The sequence below is a fragment of the Pempheris klunzingeri genome, chromosome 6 (assembly GCF_042242105.1).
Source record: "Pempheris klunzingeri isolate RE-2024b chromosome 6, fPemKlu1.hap1, whole genome shotgun sequence".
Lineage (NCBI taxonomy): Eukaryota > Metazoa > Chordata > Actinopteri > Acropomatiformes > Pempheridae > Pempheris > Pempheris klunzingeri.
The window spans coordinates 19,496,697-19,510,898 of record NC_092017.1 but is presented as its reverse complement, the minus strand read 5'-3'; the positions used below and the strand labels follow the sequence as shown (position 1 = coordinate 19,510,898).

Genomic DNA, 14,202 nt, shown 5'->3' with positions numbered 1-14,202 from the left:
TAAGTAGGAAGCCCCCTGCCGCACTGACAAACTCTTGTAGCACAGGCAATAAAGCATAACTGATGAACTTTGCAGGAGGTTGTTACACTCGACCTTTGACCTGAACATTCCTCACAGGAGAGGAGTCGATCAGGGGCGTAAAAGATCTGCTGGTTACGTTTGTGGCCCTGTTGGAGCTCTGAAGCTGCAGGTCAGCAGAATACTGGACACGGTCCAAACGATAACTGTATCTTCTTTGGTGACTTTGATTTCATTATGAACCGAAACTTGATACTCGTGAGAAAACTGGATAATTTCTGCAGAAGATGCAGATGAAAGACAACGAGGACAGAAGAAAATTCAAGATGATAAATCACAACAGAAAGATTATCACAAGGTTAGCTAAAATAACACAGTAGCATAGTAGCATATGAACTGCTGTCAAAATCGATCTTGCTGCGATTCGCATTTCTCAAAACAAGGTCAACATTTACATGTTGGCGCTCTTGCAAGAGTTTTAATTCGACTGCTCACAATTTAATGGCTCTTGGAAAGTTGAACTTTGACTCACATTAAAATGATGCATATATTCTAAAAACTAGTTTGCACGTGGCAGCTTGTGACTGAAATGACATCACATCAGGCAATTTATCAGGAGCCACCAAAAAACTTTATCCAACTTTTTTCACACCATGCAGATGCAACGCCTGTAAACAGTTGCCTGTAAAACAAATCTGATGTGCAGTGATGTGTGAGTTCTCCTTCAACAAACAGGAGTCTGTCAGCTTGGTCAGTCAGTACAAACAGTGCAGCCAACATTTTTTCAAAATTAAAGAACTTAATTTTAAATTCCAGTGGACATCCCAAAAGATATTTTGGGGATATTGGTCTATATTTATGTGAAAGGCAGGGAAAATATTTCCCTCTGAGAGGAAAGATCTAAGAGATATTTAATATCTTCAACTCCAGCAGGACGACAGAAATGAGCTGCTGTGTTTGTTTTTCCAGCGGAGGCCCACAGTGAGGCTTCCCTGCTCCTTCGGGCAAGGCAGTGAGCAGGCGAGGACGGACAGAATGGAGGTGCTGAGAGCTTATCAAGGTGACCTGGACCAAAAACCTCCAAAAAATTCACTGCAAGGAATGTAACCAACATCTGTGGATCCCATCACTGACACACACACACACACACACACAGTAGAATGTAATGCATTTGTAATCATGAACCTGTAAACATGGGTTTGATGGAAAATCTGGACTGGATCTGAGACCTATTTTGAAATTTCATGTAAAAACTGAGTCAATATTTATTTGTTGCTTCATTTAGAGCTTAAAGGCCAATTAAAGGGAACCATCGTACCTTTGCAAACCGTTTGTAAAGCCGGTGTCACTGATAATCAGGCAATGTGACTCCTGACTTGCTTGTAAAAATGATGGTTACTGTGTAATGCAGCATGTCAAACACAAAGTTTACAATGTGTTCAAGTACAAATCATAAATCGGTATCATATCAAAGCAACAAATTAAGAACCTCAACAAAAGATCATGGCAGAGACTTTTGACTTACTGAATTCCTTCTCAAAATAGTGGTTTACAAATAATTTAAAACTTAAACTCATCTAGAAAATGTTAGCTTGTCCAGTGTAGGACACAGTATGTATGGACACACACATTCTCCTGCAGGTTAGACAAACGGTTGAATTTAATCTTTTTTTAAATGTTGAAATGGACCAGATTATTGTTTCGTGGTTTTAAATTACCAACTAATCAACAAACCAGCAGATGAGTAAACCAAGCAACAAAACAAAAACAAAAAACAAAACAAAAAATTAAGCCCCATTAAGCCCCCATAGATGCATGTATTATATGTGGGGGTGTAATAAACCCATATCTCTATTTCTTGGACTTCCCAAAATAGCGGTTTGCAGAGGCGTTTTTTAGGGGAAAGGACAGGGATGTAAGCCAGAGGAGGGGGGATGTGGAGGGGGGTATAAAAACCAAAGCAGGGGAGAGAAAAGAGCGCTGGATCCAGGAGCCCAGAGTCTGAGCTGAAGGCTGCAGGCAGAGAAGAGACGACCCTGCTGTACCTGAACGGTAGCATCTGTGGCACAGATTCAAGCATGCTGTGGTGTCTGGTGCTGACCTGTGCACTCTGCATGGGGGGCCATGCTGCAGCCGGACAGAGAGGTGAGAAAAATGAACTATATTTTGGAGTCATCGTCTTAACTTTGGGCCCTGCAAGTGGGAAACTGACGCAACTTGATTAATCCTTCTTGGGAAATTTGATGTTTGCAGAGAAGTATTGATAAATGATGAATTAGTTTAAGTTGCCACTGAAATTTTCCACTATTGACATGAATTTATGTAAAATTGTACATACAACTGTATGGATGTTAACTGACCAACGTTATTTGATATATTATAGTACAGAATTTGTGAAAATGGAGGAACGGCCAGCGTGACTTTCCTTCTTTGAGTTTTTTCCTCATTTTTCATCAGTATCTCACAAAGTAAATGAACATTTGGCTTGTTGAGGATACAGAAAAGCACAGAGATGTTTGTGCAAAGCTTCCCTGAATACACAACTTGCACACAATGAGGAAAAACAACCACGGTCTCATTTACGTCTCTATTAGCAGTGAGAGAGATTTATTCCCAGTATATTTTCCCTCTGCTGTGGAATCCATTTAGTAAACAGAGTTGCTACTAATGAGAAGACCATATTTCCTGCGCTTCACCGCTTCACGCTCAGGAGATTTCTGCCCTTGTACGGCTCCTCTGGGGGGAAGGGGTGATGGTAAATGTGACCAAAAGGGGGGAGGGGGGGGGTGATGGGGTCTTTGGGTCAATTAGTACAAGCAGCATGTTGCTTCAGGACAACCTGAAGGAACCACTTTTGAAATGAGCTTCATGAATACAGACAATTTGCCATTTTTTTAAAATCGCAAATGAAGTGAAAAACTTCAGCTATAATTGATATTTTTATAATGAAAGGAGTCGTACCTACAGATAATTATCACCCAAATCTGCAGCTCCACTTGCCTTTCAGCTCATTGTTTCACTGCCCGAATGTAACCTTAATGTTTCGGTTGAGTCTCACGGCTCTCATCGCATCGTTCTCGATCATGGCCCGCAGACGTCAGCGAAGAGGCTCTAAAATCCCACTATACGCTACCTGCACAGCACCAAACGGAAGACAAACACAGTTAGCGAGCAGCTGGTGAACACAGTGAAGCTTTTAGTGGCGAAAGAGACAGATGCCTACAAACACTTATTATTATATGCCTATACATGCATTATTTGCAGTTTCTTCACATTATCTTATTGTCTCCTGGTTTATCTCATGACAGTTCCTCTATTAGAAGACAACGGTATTTTCACTGTTGCTGTTTGGTGTCATAAGATTTGGCAAATGGAGTCATTTTCTCCTGAACAAATGAACCAAATGAAAGTAAGTGATTTAAGAGTCAGGTGAGCTACGCAGTTGGTTCAAATGTACCTTAAGGTCAATAAAATCTCATTTTACTCTTTAGCGAGCAGTGACCTGAGATTTCAGACTCTTAATAATCATCATCTTTATCATGTTGTGTCACATGTATTAAATCTGACAGTTTTACATGGTGGGACTGTTAGCAGATCTATACTATTTCACTCATCTGTGACATGTTCAAACATAGTCTCACAGTGGCACGATTAGAGAAGAGTCATAGAGTCAGTAAAATGACTTCTTAATGTCAGTTACCCAACAATAAATTCTAAAGGTCAATTATTGTTTATGAATTGAACTTTTCTTTTCTCTTAAGGCGAGGATTGTATTACTTCTTGTTTCTAAAGTTACAATTTCCCATTTCATTGACAGTCTTTGTAGCATTTATTGTTGGATGGCTGACAAATGTTTGAAGAAGACAAACTACATTGAAAATCCAGATCAACAGTCTGAAAAAACCCAAAGACGCCCGCAGAGTTTAGCTCCTCTAAAAATGTATCTTCCAGAAAATCTTGTATCGTTCCATATCTGGAGAATCAATTTTCCAGTGAATGCGTGGGTTGTGGATATGAACGAGGTCTGTGGTGGCTGAGAAACCTCAGGTATGAGACTTTGGTATCTGAAAGGCAGTGGATCATGTTGTACGTCTGGACATGTGTGGTTAACTCCCCCTTTGCATGACCATATTTACTCCCTAGTAAGACTGTAATGTTTCTTCTTTATTTTCTTTTCAGATGGAGAAATTATCAGTCAGATTAAAATGACAAACATCGCACTGGCTGAGATTAAAGAGCTCCTGAAACAACAGGTAAAACACTGCAAACCTTTAGACAGCGGCGATTCTTTCACACAGACAAGGTGGCTTATGGGATCATGTGTATTTGATGAATTAAATGATTATTAAGTCCTCAGTAATCAGAAGAAAACAACTTTATTTTCCAGATAAAAGAGATAGTATTCCTGAAGAACACAGTGATGGAGTGTGAAGCCTGTGGTGAGTTCACCAGCTGACACACATTTTCTATTTCAACAGCGCTTCAAATTTGCACTTGAATTCAAAGCTTTGGTTGTTTCCCGGATGATTTTGTTCTGATAATGACAACTTATTTCCCATAGTTTTTCTTTAAGACTTGAAAACCAACATAAGCGATCAGTATTAAGAAAGAATGCAACAGTCTTTATATATGTTGATGGGCGTTTCATGTCATTACATAAAGCTAATATACTACAGAATTAATCCATCAAATTGGATGAGACGATGTATACATCAGCAGAGCAAACTGCTTCAAAAGACACTTCATTGTGGTGAATGAGAGGATCTTGGCCCCTCTCTCTCCTCAGGGATGGGAGGAATGCAGCATCGTCCCTCCTGTGTGCCCAACCCCTGCCACCCTGGGGTGAAGTGTATGGAGACCCCTCAGGGTGTAAAGTGTGGATCCTGTCCTGACGGCATGGAGGGCAACGGTACCCACTGCACTGACGTGGACGAGGTACGCGGAGACGTTAAATGATCGGTGACAACATAAAATACAATACAATACAACGCCTCAATATGATGACGTCACCACATCCTCGTGAAATTATTTTAGCTTTTATGTTAAGTCCTAATCAAAATACATTAATGACGAGGATCAACAAGAAGAGGTGAGCTCTCAGCAGTGAGCAGTGCCTTTAGTATCACATCAGATAATGAGGACGGTCAAGGCACTCGGAGCGCAGACAGACAAAAAAAGCATTAAGAATAGAAAGGAAAATAGGAAAAAATGAAACTAATTTACACGTAATAAAGATATTCAGATCAGAGGCCAGAATTGTCCATTAGGGTTTCTATTGGATGCCAAACTTTTACAAATGCTATTTTCTTTTTGTTTTAATATCCCAACTCTTCCAAGTGTGATACATTGCTCAGTTCCCTACGCTACACTTCAAAGATGTGAGTCCTCTTTCCATGTCTGAAGTACAGCTTTTTTCACTAATATCATACACAATGAAACGGCTTGTGATTGGCCTGTATTGGCCTTATTCAATGTGGCACCCAGGATGCCTATCAACGACTGTGGGAGTCAACTACACAGACTAAGAAACTGAACGATCCAACATTGACAGCCACTACAGGGTTTTTAATATTAAAATACAATTAGATTGTAATTCCACTTCCACATGTGGCCCTTAAGCTCATAACACATCTGAAAGTTATCATCATGACAGAAGCCCGATTTGGATTCTCGATGAGGATCTTGACGTGTGTCTCTGTTCTGTGTCAGTGTACCGTGATGCCGTGTCACATGGGTGTGCGCTGCATAAACACATCCCCAGGTTTCCGCTGTGGTTCCTGTCCCGCTGGATACACGGGCCCCCAGGTTCAGGGTGTCGGACTCGCCTATGCCACCGCCAACAAACAGGTCAGCGTCAGTAAACACACTCATACAAACACACACACACACACACTATTTAAATAACATTAACAAAATAATTATATCAATATTATATCAAAAAAATCAAAAGGCTGGTGTTTCATTTGCAGAATTAGGTCTTATTGTCCCAGAAGATTAAGAGTGATTAGTCACCTACTGTACAATAATTACTGAGCAACCTATGTAATGAAAAGTTAAGAAAGAACTGTGAAAATGATCAAGATACTTTTAATTAATAAAAGAGTTCAAGACTTAAAGTATCGTCTCCCCTTTTTCAGCTTGCTGTCATTTTTTGATAAAACCATGTGGTGGAAGAAAAGTTCCCTTCTGCACCTCAATATGTTCGTTTTTGCTTCTCACCACCTCATTTCTACATTCATCGGCAGCAACTCCTCACTCCCCCTTGTGCCTACACTCTGTCAAACAGCGTGCACTGGTCTGTTTCAGAAACACCTTAATCCTCAACACAGGGCTGTCCTCGTTCTGTCGCACTTCATTTTTTTCTTTTACTCCCGTCATGATGTGGAAGCCCATTGAAGTTACTGAATGTTCTTTCTGTCTGTTTTACCTGTCAAGGTGTGCAAAGACATCAACGAGTGTGAAGGCGGCAACAATGGAGGCTGTGTGGAAAACTCCATCTGTATGAACACTCCAGTGAGTATAAACCACGAATTTATAAGATGTCATGCTTCAAGGAATTCTGCTGCTAGTATACAGCAGTGCCCTGTGGCCTGTACAACCCATGAGATAAAACAGTTACAGTTTTACAGGATCGTATCACGTTCTGTGCTCTAACAATCCTCACCAATCTCTCTCTCTCTTTATATATATATATATATAAATATATATATATATATATATATATAACCCATTTGAAACCCAACATGGTGCATAGTTTCTTCCCGCTGCTACTCTACTTAGTGCAGTCTTAGGAGCTTCTATCACAATAATACTGATGGAGGAACATTTAGACTGATGCTCAGTCTTATCAGTGATATAATGGGTCTGTTTCCATCATGTGTCATTAGGGTTCGTTCAGGTGTGGTCCCTGTAAGACAGGCTACGTTGGGGATCAGCGACGTGGGTGTAAGCCAGAGAGAGCCTGTGGGAATGGCCAACCTAACCCCTGCCATGCCAGTGCTGAGTGCATCGTCCATCGAGAGGGCACAATTGAGTGTCAGGTAAACAAATGAAAGTTTCTCTAAACTGTCTCTGAAATATTTCTTAGAGGAAAAGAAAGCAGTCTCACAGTTTTGCAGCCGCAAGCAGGACTGAAGGACTTCTCTGTTTCTCTGTGCTACATAAGTCTCTCACAGGGACTAATGACAATGGAAGTTGATTTGGCCTGATAGGAAGAGATTGTGTGTCTTTTATGTGTTGCAGCCCCAACTTGTGATTTCTCTACTTTCACATAAAAATCTGAATTACGAAGTTCTTCTGTCATAATAAATCATGTGAATAACAGGAATGATTTACACATATCTTCAGTATCCATTCTTTGTATGAAATCTAGAAAATTATACTTTATTGGCTGCCTCGCTTATTTCAAATTCCCCAAAATGAGACAGTCAGGTAGAGCTTTAAATATAGAAGTTACAGAGTTTCTGCAAAGCTGCTAAACATATCAGTGCTTGTGCCAGATACAGTAAAATGTCTGTTTGAGCATTTAAGGTAAGCAGATACCGTGTGCATCACAGGCCAATGAAAACAGTGTGTACAGTACATAAAACATTGTCCATGCTCACAGTGTGGGGTCGGATGGGCTGGCAACGGCTACCTCTGTGGGCCTGACATTGACATTGATGGTTTCCCTGATGAGAAACTGGACTGTCCTGAGAGGAACTGTATCAAGGTGGGTCTCCTTTATGTTCTTGAGAAATCGTTGAATATTTGTGACACAAAAACAGAGTGATCACAAGTTAGTCATCTGCATAGAATAACATTTAACAGACAGATGTGGTTATAGATATACTGTATTTTGTGATATCTGGTCCAAATTCTGCCCAAATTATTTGATACTTTGGTAGCATTGTTTATGTAACAATTGTAAATTTCCCCCTAGTGGGACTAATAAAAGAATGTCTTAAGTGGAATATCTTAAAACACCCACACCGATAAGACCGATCTCATTTAATTTAATTCTTGGCTACTTTTGTGGAGTATATAAAATTAAGTTCTGTTTGACTCATAGTCAGAAAAGTACTGAATAAAGTCGAAAAGTCTAAAGTAAATCTAACTACTACTAGTCCACTTTAATAAAGAGTGTTTTTCTTTTCAGGATAACTGTCTCACTGTGCCCAACTCTGGTCAAGAGGATGCAGACAGTGATGGAATTGGAGATGCCTGTGATGAGGATGCAGATGGTGATGGGATCCCCAACACACAGGTTCATACATTAAAAAAAAAATTATATTTTTATTATATTTTTTTCATGTCACTATACCTACAGAGACTAAAACAGCTTCTTTATAGGATAACTGTGTGCTGGTGCCTAATGTGGACCAGAGGAACATTGATGAGGACGATTTTGGCGACGCCTGCGACAACTGCCGTGCTGTCAAAAACAATGACCAGAAAGACACAGATGTGGACAAATTTGGGGATGAATGTGATGAAGACATTGACGGGGATGGTTAGTATTCTACATTTATACACACACACACACACACACACACACACGTATAAATATATGTATATATATATATACATTTTTTTTTTTTTAACACACTGACTTTAATACATATTTGTTTATACTTAGGTATTGATGTTTTTAGTGGGAACAGTAGGTGATGGCTAATCAAAGTGGATTAAAAGGGAATTTAAAGCTGGAAATTATCATTAATCATACCAATATTTGCAATATTAAATAAACTAAACAAATACAAGATGAGACCTTATGGTTGTATAGTTCTTTGACACATACAATAAATACAGCTCAATAAAGGCTTCTAGAGAGTTCTAAAGACTTTTAAGACAGGGGCCATGGAGGACTATAAGTGACTTCAACATTCACTTGAATCTCAGGAATCCTCAATCACCTGGATAACTGCAAACGGGTTCCCAACGCTGACCAGAAAGATCGTGATGGCGACAAAGTGGGAGACGCCTGCGACAGCTGTCCGTATATTCCAAACCCTGAACAGGTCAGAAATGTCTTTTTTCATGCTGTTCTGGTTACAATCTGCTCATCATTAAATGTTATTAGCTGGTTGCCTCTAAATCAAGAATGAGCATTTGAGTTAATTTGACTGGTGAGTCTGCTGAGCCAAAGTACAAACAGTTTTTATCACTAAGAACACTAACCAATGACATCTATGCAAAAAGCTTAAAAAACAACATAAATGGCCAGTGTATAGAATTAACAGGGATCTATTGGCAGAAATGGAACATAGTATATGTTTTGTTTACATTTTATTAGCTTCGAATGGGTCCTTTAGTCATTCACATTTACTCTTGTGTCTCTCAGACGGATGTGGACAACGACTTGATTGGAGACCCCTGTGACACCAACAAGGACAGGTAACGTGTGGCCTCATCAGTCATATCATATATGTGTATGTTCAACGATCTGTGTGATCTGAAAATCAAAGTCTGCACATACGAGTGAAAGTCTCTCTCGTCCAGTGATGGTGACGGTCACCAAGACTCTCGGGACAACTGTCCAGCCGTCATCAACAGCTCCCAGCTGGACACCGACAAGGACGGGAAGGGAGACGAGTGTGATGATGATGATGATAATGATGGCATCCCAGACCTGCTGCCACCTGGTCCTGATAACTGCCGTCTGATCCCCAACCCTCTGCAGGAGGACTCTAACGGTGGGCAACGCCCCTAGTGGAAATCATTTTCATCAAACACAGAAAAAGTTTTGCTCTTAAGACAGCCAACGAATCACAGAATTTGTCTTATCTCAGGTGATGGTGTGGGTAATGTGTGCGAGAAGGACTTCGATAACGACACCATCGTCGACACCATCGATGTTTGTCCAGAAAACGCTGAGGTCACCCTCACTGACTTCAGGGAGTACCAGACTGTCGTTCTGGATCCGGAGGGAGATGCACAGATCGACCCCAACTGGGTGGTGCTGAACCAGGTTACGTGTCTGTTTGTGTCCCACAGTGCTGAACATCTTCTTAGTCTGATTAAACTTCTCTGAAACCCACTGTTTGGTTTGTGCAGGGACGAGAGATTGTCCAGACGATGAACAGTGATCCTGGGTTGGCTGTTGGTAAGAACCTTATGTCTGCTATTTAAAGGGATAATTCAACATTTTGGGAAGTCGGCATTAGCTCTCTGGTCTGAGAATTAGGTGAGATGAATTAAAGGGAAATCTGATTCCAACAGTGATATCACTTTGGAAACAGACAGAAACAGGTAGTCTGGCTCTGGTTTCCCCTTTTTTTCCAGTCTGTACATTAAGCTGAGCTAATAAGGCATAAATATTGAAGTGTATTTCTTTGAAAAGGAACCCCCCCCCCCTTTAACTTTTGGCATTTGTAACTAATTTTATAGAAATGAATGAAGTTGCTGTAGTATCCCATGTAGGCAGCTTGTTATTAGACGGATGTATCTGAGTTTTCATATTTCTAACATATTTATTGTTATCTCCAGAAGTTCACAAGATTGGAGTTAAATCACAAATGCAGGAAAAAAGCTGATCTGTATTTATTTCTATATATTTGACACAATTTGACACTGTGTGCAACGATGTCTCCTCCAGGTTACACTGCTTTCAGCGGCGTGGATTTTGAAGGGACGTTTCATGTAAACACGGTAACAGATGATGACTACGCAGGATTTATCTTTGGGTACCAGGACAGCTCCAGCTTCTACGTGGTGATGTGGAAGCAGGTGGAGCAGATCTACTGGCAGGCAAACCCGTTCAGAGCGGTGGCAGAACCAGGCATCCAACTGAAGGTAGACCACCACTCTGCAATGGAGGAAAACAATGAATACAAAGATATATTCACATTTTAGTTTGTTAGCTGGTTCTCGTGTCCTCCTGTTTTTAGGGAAGTACTGCTTTACTCAGGGACACCTTAAACTGCAAGCATGGCTGTTACTGGATATAAACTAAACCTAAACCACTTTCTGAAAAGGCACCATTTAAAAACGATTATAAGCTGTAATTAATGTTTTCTTTTTTTTTGTGGCAACCAAAAATCAATAATGCTCAACAGGTTTGTTGTAAACCATTCAAAAGAACTTTAGGGTTGCCAGGTTGTAGAAAGTCCTTCAGCATGAGTTTGTTGAACTATTTAAACAACTGCGATATCGAAGTTTAGTCCAGAGGCTCAGACTTCCTGTCATTTGTGGTTTGGAAAAGGCCGTCAAGTCAAACACGGGTCCAGGTGAGAACCTGAGGAATGCCCTGTGGCACACCGGCGACACGAGCGACCAGGTCAAACTCCTGTGGAAAGATTCTCGCAATGTTGGCTGGAAGGACAAGACTTCTTATCGCTGGTTCCTCCAACACCGACCCGCTGATGGCTACATCAGGTACTGACCGGGTTAAAGGACCACTCTGACACTTTTTCATCTCTGTACATTCTGTTTGGTCCTGGTAATATTTAGCATAGCTTAGCACAAAAACTGGAAACCGCTGTCCTCAACCAAAAGAAACCAAATACACCTTTGCTGCCTCTACATGATCTTTTTCTTTTTATACAAATGTGATGCTGTTGCCAACTTTCTGTTGGTGTGCAGGGTTCGTTTCTACGAGGGCCCTCAGATGGTGGCTGACACAGGCGTCATCATAGACGCCACAATGAGAGGAGGTCGACTAGGAGTCTTCTGCTTCTCCCAGGAGAACATCATCTGGGCCAACCTGCGGTACCGCTGCAATGGTGAGTCAAGCTGCTGTGGTCAGAAAGTGCTCTCTGGTCCTTCAACTACAATATTTCTCACCCCAACTTTATTACACAAGCATTTTTTCTCTTGATCTTCATGCCTTTGGTTATGCATATTTCAATGACCCTATTATTTTGATATGTTTTCAGCATTTTTCATCAAACATAATTAACAATGGTTAAATTCTAAACAGCCAAATATGAAGTCAGAAGAAAACAAGGGTAGATTCTCAATAGCTGTAACCAAGACACAAGTACACTAACACACATTAACACACACGCACTTACCCTTCATGCAAGTTGCAAGTGCCACAGGTTTGGAAATGTTTGTGGATGGACCCCCTTCAGAGCGAGCTATAGAGCTGCTGGTTGCAGCTAAATAAAAGACTGAAGAGGACATAGTCAGCATGTCTGTTTTACTGTGCTAAACAAAAAACAGAGAGCTTTCTGATAAATCAGAGTGTGTAAGCTCATCTTGTACTTGCTGGAAAAATCTAAATATAACTTTAACATAGAGACATGAATTAAGCCATAACAGCCAACAGTAATTTTCCTGCTCCACATCAAGTATTTGTCCTTTAGCTGCTCAAACTGTAAATGATCTCACATCCTGTGGTTTCTTGCTCCAGACACTCTTCCTGAGGACTTTGACACCTACAGAGCTCAGCAGGTCCAGCTGGCGGTCTGATGACAACGAGCGAGCCCGAGGAATTCTGGGAACACTTTCGACGCACAACTGGGATCAGAAATAAAATCATCACTCTGCGAACATTTGTAAAAAAGTTTACCTCACATTTGAAATCTCCCCAGTTATAACATAAAAACTGATCAACCTTTAACTTCAGGGAGAAGAGGAAACTCTGCAGTAGTAAAACTCGTATAATAATAATAATAATAACGTAAATTGTTTGAAATATTTAGTTGTAACTTGACAGAAATTTCTGTTGTAACTCATTTTGTCCACTGTATATTTACATTTCAATTTGTACTTTTGAAAGATGAACTATGGATTGAAGATTTAACTGTATGACTAATGAATAAATGTGGATTTTGGTAAATGACATTTGGTACTTGTAAGAATTTAAACCCTGCAAGTGCTGCATATTCAAAAATGCTGATTCTAGTCAATAATAAAATGAAATCAATAATAATAGAATATTATCTTATATAGAATGATGAAATGTTTAATTTCAGAGACCAGAGAGATAATCTTCTAAACGCGTCGTATGCCTGAAAATGATATTAATGATGAAACCTTGTCGTATAATGGCTGCCCTGAAAAAAAAAAGGTCAAACATTTTAAGTAACAGACTTGACTTTTTTCAAACTCAACAGCTTTTAGTGGAAATCAACATTCTGAACATTTCACAAGCATGCACATATCCAAAATAATCTTTTAAATTTTGCATTTGGAAATACAGATTACAAAATAGAAACGATAGCAAAGACAATATACAACAGGATTGAAACACCATGCATGTCCACAGCAACACGCTGTGATGTTGTAAAATGACATCGGACAGTTTTTTTGTTTTTTTTAAATCAGCATATTCTGCAAATCAAGACTATGTGCAGAGAAAAATGTCTTCCACATTCAATTTAATTGACATTTTTCTTTCATCTTATAAACAAATGGTCACATAAGGAGAATCACATGGCAACAAATAAATAGCTAGAGATTTTTTTTACTACGACTTACAGGACAACAGTGATATAATGCTATTCTCACTATAAGCTTTAAGTGGAACTTAAACTGTTTTTTCAGAGAGAGTTCAAGACTCTTTTAGAGAACCCCGTGTTATTAAAGGGAGATTTTATTCAGACTTAAAACACTCTGGGAACAAGCAGTAAAGACCGAGCAGCAACTCTTTCCTTTCATCCTGGGGCTGAGGTTTCACCTTTAAACACAGGACTCCTGTTTGAGCTTCACTCGTCTGCTTATTCAGTTTGGGACAAGATTTAGCTTCACTGCTTCTTAACACAACAAAAACAGAGGCTGCGCTAACAAGTAACGTGAGGAAAGTGGTGTCTCAGACTAAAACAAGCATATGAGTCAAAACAAAATCGTTTACAAGACGTAGAAAATATTCTTTGAGGTGATTTGTTAATCTTATCTGTTTGGAAAATGGACTTCCAGCTTTCTTTCATTAGCCTGAAAAGTTTTCCACGTTTCACTGTTTAGCCTCGACATGAAGGAAATGTTTTCCCACCACGACATGATCGGGCAAAGATATATAACCTCAAATCTGCTGAATAAAAGAGGACTTTTTTTTTTTTTTACCATAATAACTGCCTTTTTTATTTCCTCTCGTTATCCAAAGGTGTACTAGCTGCCTGATTTAAACTCAAATCTTCACCAGTGTTGGTGTTGCCGTTAGCTCACCTTTGACAACTGAAAAAGGCATCTAACACCTTTGTAAAATATGTCATCACAATATTGATTAATTTCTAATTTTGAGAAAGCAGACAAACATGT

At 39.8% G+C, this 14,202-nt stretch overlaps 1 protein-coding gene across 1 annotated transcript; it reads left to right on the top strand.

The window, feature by feature from the left end:
* Positions 1-2,089: 2,089 nt before the first annotated feature.
* On the top strand, positions 2,090-12,724 carry comp (cartilage oligomeric matrix protein). The gene is made up of 19 exons (XM_070831557.1): positions 2,090-2,163; positions 4,198-4,271; positions 4,406-4,457; positions 4,805-4,953; positions 5,728-5,865; positions 6,454-6,531; positions 6,906-7,058; positions 7,625-7,729; positions 8,156-8,263; positions 8,350-8,509; positions 8,902-9,020; positions 9,344-9,396; positions 9,502-9,695; positions 9,792-9,970; positions 10,057-10,105; positions 10,598-10,794; positions 11,204-11,376; positions 11,584-11,723; positions 12,356-12,724. The coding sequence occupies exons 1-19, from the start codon at positions 2,097-2,099 to the stop codon at positions 12,412-12,414; spliced, it is 2,247 nt and encodes a 748-aa protein (XP_070687658.1). The 5' UTR covers positions 2,090-2,096; the 3' UTR covers positions 12,415-12,724.
* The last annotated feature ends 1,478 nt before the right edge of the window (positions 12,725-14,202 follow it).